Below are 6,706 nucleotides of genomic sequence, written 5' to 3'. Positions count from 1 at the left end.
AATTTATGTAGCATGGTTCGAATTTCGACAGTCGCATAATTTAGTTTTGGTGAGAAATTCAATGGTTGATTTTCAGCCCAAATTTGACAAACAGAAGGAGGAAAAAGGGGACATATATGTTAATTGAAAATACTTCTAGTTAACTCCTCTAAAATTTAATATGTGCTCTTTTTGTCCTAATCTATGTGGCATAGTTCAAATTTTGAGAGACATAGTTTAATTTTGATGAGAAATTCAAGGGTTGATTTTTGACCTAAACTCGACAAACAAAAGGAGGGAAGGAGAGGGACGTATATGTTGACTAAAAATATTTCTAGTTAACCCTTCTAAGTTTAATATGTAATTCCTCCGGTCTCAATAACAAGCTAGAACAAAAGGATTTTGCAAACCCCATTAAAAAATAATGACAGTAATCATAGTGATATAAATGAGTCAAAATTTTAGTAGACGAAATAGATAAATCATTTTTAATAGTTGAGAAAAGACATTTTTTCTCCCCTGAACTTGTTACCAAAACTTATTTTAGACCTTAAACTAAACTTTTGTTTATTTACTCCCCTTAACATCTTTAAAGTATATTAATTTCATCCCTAAAACTGAATACCACTCTCACACAGAGAGTGTGTTACACTCTCCTACACATCAACGTCACGTCAATGGCACGTTATTGCCATGTAAGAAATTACTATTTTTCTAAAAAAGTTAATCCCCAACACATTATATATATATATATTTTTTAAAAATAAAAAATATCTATGCACTAATTTATTTATATAAATATATATATATATATATATATATATATATATATATATATATATATATATACACACACGTTTATATATATTAAATTAAAAAAGCACCCCCCACCTCCATTTCTTTCTTCTTTACACCCACCCACCCACACTGCCTACCCCGCCCTTCTCTATTTTCGCCTCCTTAAGCCCTTACCCTCACCCCCCACCCTACTCAGTCCTCCTCCCCCCTCCTTCCTCCTCCTTTTTTTTCTTTCTTTTTTAGATCATCCCTCCAACCCCCACCTCGCCAACCCCCTCTCCTTCTTCTTTTCCAACCCCCACCCATTTTTTCTTTCATCTTCGAACCATCTATTTTTTACTAAATCACTGTAACTAAAGTAAGTTTTGGCTAATTGTGATTGATTGATGAGGAATAAGCGAAAAGGATGTGAGATTTTCTGTCCTAAAAAAAGAGAGATGAAATCGGATCATGATTCGGGTTCTTCCATATTGAATTTGAAAAACTATTTTTCGTTAGATGAATGTTCTAGAAGGTTGAAGAAAAGGTGTAAGGAAGATGATGATTGATGTTTTTCATCTGCTTGTTTCACCTTTTTTTTACGGTTGAATTTGTGTTTTTACGATTGAATTTGTGTTTGTTGTGAAATTAAATCATGATGTTTGAAATTTGTATTTGTTGAGTTTGTGTTTTCTTTTTTTTCTTCTTGAAATTGTTTTGGGTGCAAGCACTGCACTACAATAATGGATCCCATCTCTCTATGTGTTTAGATTTGTAAAGAAGAAGAAGAAATGGGGGTGGTGGAGTGTGAGGAAGAAAGAAAAAAATTAATGTTTAAAGATATTAAAGTGGACCCCATTAAAATCTTTTTATACTTTTTTTCCACTAAAATGCGCTTTTATTATTATTTTTGCCACATTAACCATTAAGGAGGGAAAATAATACACTTTAAAGTTCATAAGATGGTAAATAATTGTCTGATTAGTTTAAAATCTAAAGTAAGTTTTACTAACAAGTTGAGGGGGGATTTGATATTTTTTTCTCTTAATAGTTCGATTCTAATTGAGAGTGGAAAAGTTTTATGTATTGGCGATATAAATTTTTTTGATGCATTTACGTTACTTCTAGTAGAAAAGTAAATCCCTGTGAGAAATCATTAGTTGGCAACTTTGATGACAAAAAATTTTAACATCTTACATGCAACGTGGAGAGAAATTTGGGAAATAAAAAGAATAACTTTTGATCTGCGTGTCCCATTTCTAGAATGTTCAATATAAGAAGACTTCTATCAAAAACAAGCTCTACCCAACAAAAGTAGTCCAGTAGGGATGGGATAAGATCTGCATACTTCCACCCTCCCAGATCCCACTTGTGGAAATATATGAGGTGTGTTGTTCAATACAAGGCAAAAGAGAAGCCACCGACCAACCACCAGTCACCTCACCAGCTTTTCCCTCTCTCGACATCGTCGATAAAATTTCGTTGGCTTCTCCGATCGTCCTCTCCGTCGACCAACAGCAACAACCGTCAAACCACCCACGCCTCCAAGCCATCGCCCATCTCCATCACCCAGATCCACACGCGGTCATGCTGCCACCATCACGCCGCCTCCGTTATCCCTCCCTCTCCGGTGAACTCAACGCGACAACAAACAGCAACCCCGGACGCCGCCTCCGTCTTTCCTCACCTCTAATTCATCACATCCTCACCGAAGTTGATGACCGGCGAGATCACTGGGGCAGGTCACCGGCCGCGCGACTCCGGCGACATAGGTAGTGCTCAGATCCGGTCAGAAGAGACTGATTTCGCAGGCACATCTGAAGCTGAGGCTGGTTTCGACTAGCTCGAATTCCAACGATACCAGATTTGATTTCGGCGGCACTCCAGCAAAGCTCCGGCGATAGTACCCCGGCGATCAGTTTCTGCATCCGTTTGCTGGGGTCCAATATACCATACAGAAAAAGAAGACTTGTTCTACAAACGTAACCCGATAACTTCTAACCTTTGCTATTTCATTCTCCATATTAAGTATTATATTATCTTCTATATCTTGACTTGCGTTTAATTTGTTCGGATTATCCGTTGTCCTATCTTGCACTGCTTTTATTATTGGTTTTGTTGTCTTTGGTGATAGGCCATTCGTGTGCCCTATATTTCCTAATATTTAGTTTTTGTTTCTATCGTAGTTTAGTTTTGTTTCTTGCTTTGTTTGTTTTTCTTGAAGGGTGGCTTTGGGCGTCGATGACAGGGTAGGGTCATGTCCGAAGGGTTTGGGCCTGGGGACGGGTGTTTGGGTGGGGGAAGAGGGGAGGACTAGTTTGGGACTGGGGGCAAAATATGGTGTTAGGTCGGGGTGTGGTGTAGAGTGAAGGGTGGTAAAGGTAGACGTGTTACTAGTATAGATAGGGTGAGGGTGGGGTCTTGGAACATAGAAACTCTTCAGGGTAAGTCAATAGAGCTGATGAAGATTCTTAGAAAGAGGAGGATTAGTATTGCGTGTGTTCAGGAGACCAAGTGGGTAAGGTCTAAGGCCAGGGATGTGGATGGTTACAAGCTTTGGTACTCGGGGAGTGATAGGCGTAGGAATGGAGTAGGCATCTTAGTAGATGAAGAACTTAGAGGGCAAGTAGTGGAGATTAAGAGGGTTAACGATAGGCTGATGACGATTAAGTTAGTCATTGGGGGGTGTACTTTGAACGTGTGTAGTTTTTATGCGCCTCAGGTGGGCTTGGACGAAGAGGAGAAGAAGCGGTTTTGGGAGGCTTTGGACGAGGTGGTACAAGGCGTGCCTCGCTCTGAAAAAATTGTTGTAGCAGGGGATTTCAATGGTCACATCGGGATGGTACCGGGGGGCTATGGCGATATGCATGAGGGTTATAGTTTTACGGAGAGAAATGATTATGGAGTTGTTTTATTGGATTTTGTGAGGGTCTTTGGGTTGATAGTAGTAAATTCGAGCTTTTCGAAGAAGGAGGATCACCTGGACACCTTTCGAAGCGCAATAGCTAAGACGCAGATTGATTTTCTGTTGCTTCGAAAGGGGGCTAGGGTGCTGTGCAAGGACTGTAAAGTCATCCCGAGTGAGAACCTTTCGTCTCATCACAGGCTTCTGGTAATGGATTTGGACTTAAAAAAAGATAGGAAGAGGAAGGAAAGGGAGGGGCGTCCTAGAATTAATTGGGGGGCTTGACTCTGGTTAGTGCGTTGGAGATAGAGGAGAAGGTGGCGGAGATGGAGGTGTGGGAATGTAGGAGCGGCGTGGATGGTATATGGGATAGGGCTGCTAGGTGTATTAGAGAGACAGCTAGAAAGATGTTGGGTGTCTCGAGGGGCCGGGTCAGTTAGCGGCAATGGGATTGGTGGTGGAATGAAGAAGTAAAGAAGAAAGTGGAGACTAAGAAGGGGGCGTATGCTAAGTTGGTTGAGAGTACGGATGAAGAGAATAAGCGGGCTAGTAGGGAAGAGTACAGGTTAGCTAGGAAAAAGGCTAAGTTAGCAGTTACGGCTGCTAAGACGACAACTTTTGAGAGCTTGTATGCTGGGTTGGAGGAGCGAGGTGGGGAAAAAAGGTTGTATAGGCTTGCTAAGGCGAGAGAGAGAAAGGGTCGTGACCTAGACTAAGTGAAGTGCATTAAGGGGGATGGTGTGCTGGTGGAGGACGCTCATATTAAGAGAAGATGGCAGTCGTATTTTCAAATACTTCTGAATGATGAGGGAGACAGAGACATTGTGCTAGGGGAGCTGGAGCACTCAGAGAGGTGTTGCGATTTCAGGTATTGTAGGCGTTTTAAGGTGGAGAAGGTCAGTGAGGCTATTTGCAGAATGCGGAGGGGTAGGGCGACAGGGCTAGACGAGATCCCTGTGGATTTTTGGAAGTTTGTTGGCAGGGCTGGTTTAAGGTGATTGACCGATTTGTTTAATGAAATTTTCAAAGCTGCAAAAATGCCTGAGGCGTGGAGGTGGAGCACCATGATTCCTCTATATAAAAACAAGGGTGACATCCAGAGTTGCAACAACTACAGGGGTATTAAGTTGTTGAGTCATACTATAAAGATTTGGGAGAGAGTGGTAAAACGGAGGTTGAGGAAGATAGTGTCTATTTCGGAGAACCAGTTTGGCTTTATGCCCAATCGCTCAACGACGGAGGCAATTCACCTGGTGCGAAGACTGGTGGAGCAGTATAGGGAAAAGAAGAAGGATCTCCACATGGTATTTATCGACTTGAAGAAGACATATGACAAAGTTCCTAGGAAGGTTCTTTGGAGATGCTTGGAGGTGAGTGAGGTCCCGGTGGCTTACATCAAATCGATTAAGGACATGTATGAAGGAGCTAAGACCCAGGTGAGGACGGCGGAAGGAGATTTTGAGCATTTTTCGATCCTGACAGGGTTGCATCAGGGATCGACTCTTAGCCCTTTTCTGTTTGCTTTGGTGATGGATGTTTTAATGCGGCGTATTCAAGGTGAAGTGCCTTGGTGCATGCTTTTTGAGGATGATGTAGTGTTGATTGATGAGACGCGGGGAGGTGTGAATGATAAATTGGAGGTTTGGAGATAAACACTTGAGTCTAAAGGGTTCAGGTTGAGTAGGAGCAAGACAGAGTAGGAGCAAGACAGAGTATATGAAATGTAAGTATAATAACTTGAGGCAGGAGGACAAGTTGGTAGTAAGGTTGGACTCTCAGGTGGTGTGTAGAAGGGATAGTTTTAAGTATCTCGGGTCCTTGATTCAGGAAAATGGTGAGATTGATGAGGATATCTCCCATCGGATTGGGGCAGGTTGGATGAAGTGGAGGCTAGCCTCGGGAGTGTTGTGTGATAAGAAGGTGCCGCTCAAACTTAAAGGAAAATTTTACAGAGTGGCAGTTCATCCAGCCATGTTATATGGAGCGGAGTGTTGGCCAATAAAGAACGCCCATATCCAAAAATTGAAGATGACAAAAATGCGGATGTTGCATTGGATGTGTGGTCTTACTAGAAGTGATAGGGTTAGGAATGAGATTATTTGGGAGAAGGTTGAAGTGGCTTCGATGGAGGACAAGATGCGAAAAGTTCGATTGAGATGGTTCGGACATGTGAGTAGGAGGGACGCGGAGGCCCTAGTTCGTAGGTGTGAGAGACTAGCTTTCGATGGTTTCAAGCGAGATAGGGGTAGGCCGAAGAAATATTGGAGGGAAGTGATTAGACGGGACATGGAACAGTTACAGCTTACAGAGGACATGGCCCTAAATAGGAAGGTGTGGAAGACGCGGATAAGAGTAGAAGGTTAGTGCCTGCGGGTGAGCCGTAGTCGGAAGCTAGAAAGCTTTGGGGTGGGGGTATTGTGGGTGAGGGTGCCTTTGATTTGTTGGTATAGGGTTCGACTGTGTGGGTGCATCATTTTTATTGTTCCAACGTGTTTCATGCTTTATTATGAATTTACTAATTATTCTTTGTCCTGAGCCGGGGGTCTATCGAAAACAGCCTTGCTACCTTCCGGAGGTAGTGGTATGAACTGCGTACATTTTACCCTCCCCAGATCCCACTGTGCACCAGAGCTAAAAATCACTTACAGAATGAAGATGGATGAACAAGCCATCTGAGCTAAGAACTGATGAAATTCAGGAAAAACATGGAAGCGGTCACTATACTGGGGGCAAGAAATGAGCACGTCTTAAGAAAAATACTTGATTTACAGCTAAACATTCCAAAACACTGCCATTTTCTGAAATACAAACTAGTTTTATACAACTTCTCCCTATTCTTCGATATCAGTCGTTCTGTGCAGATAACAACACTTCTTCAAGTTCCTTACTGAAGTCTTCATTGTCGTCCTGCTCTTCAGCTACGTCTTGTTGGGAGAACTTCTCCTTCTCTTCTCGCGCATCTTGATGTGAGACTATGACAGGCTGATGACGACTGCCGGTTTTTTGATAAAACAATTCCTTCTGAGCTTTCCAGTCATCAGCTGT

At 42.1% G+C, this 6,706-nt stretch overlaps 2 protein-coding genes across 2 annotated transcripts in view; one reads left to right on the top strand and one right to left on the bottom strand.

Moving 5' to 3' along the window:
- The first annotated feature begins 2,343 nt into the window (after positions 1-2,343).
- On the top strand, positions 2,344-4,659 carry LOC124896223 (craniofacial development protein 2-like). Its single transcript, XM_047407753.1, has 5 exons — positions 2,344-2,528; positions 2,981-3,005; positions 3,263-3,868; positions 3,967-4,092; positions 4,414-4,659. The coding sequence occupies exons 1-5, from the start codon at positions 2,344-2,346 to the stop codon at positions 4,657-4,659; spliced, it is 1,188 nt and encodes a 395-aa protein (XP_047263709.1).
- Positions 4,660-6,382: 1,723 nt separating this feature from the next.
- Positions 6,383-6,706, bottom strand: part of LOC107854334 — a gene marked incomplete in the record, with an annotated part of 8,175 nt that continues 7,851 nt past the window's right edge. The window contains 1 exon segment of the mRNA XM_047406554.1: positions 6,383-6,706. Within this exon segment, the coding sequence (XP_047262510.1) occupies positions 6,506-6,706 (201 nt within the window).

Source organism: Capsicum annuum, chromosome 2 (genome assembly GCF_002878395.1).
Source record: "Capsicum annuum cultivar UCD-10X-F1 chromosome 2, UCD10Xv1.1, whole genome shotgun sequence".
Classification (NCBI taxonomy): domain Eukaryota; kingdom Viridiplantae; phylum Streptophyta; class Magnoliopsida; order Solanales; family Solanaceae; genus Capsicum; species Capsicum annuum.
The sequence above is the reverse complement of the archived record's forward strand: the minus strand, read 5'-3'. Positions and strand labels throughout refer to the sequence as shown.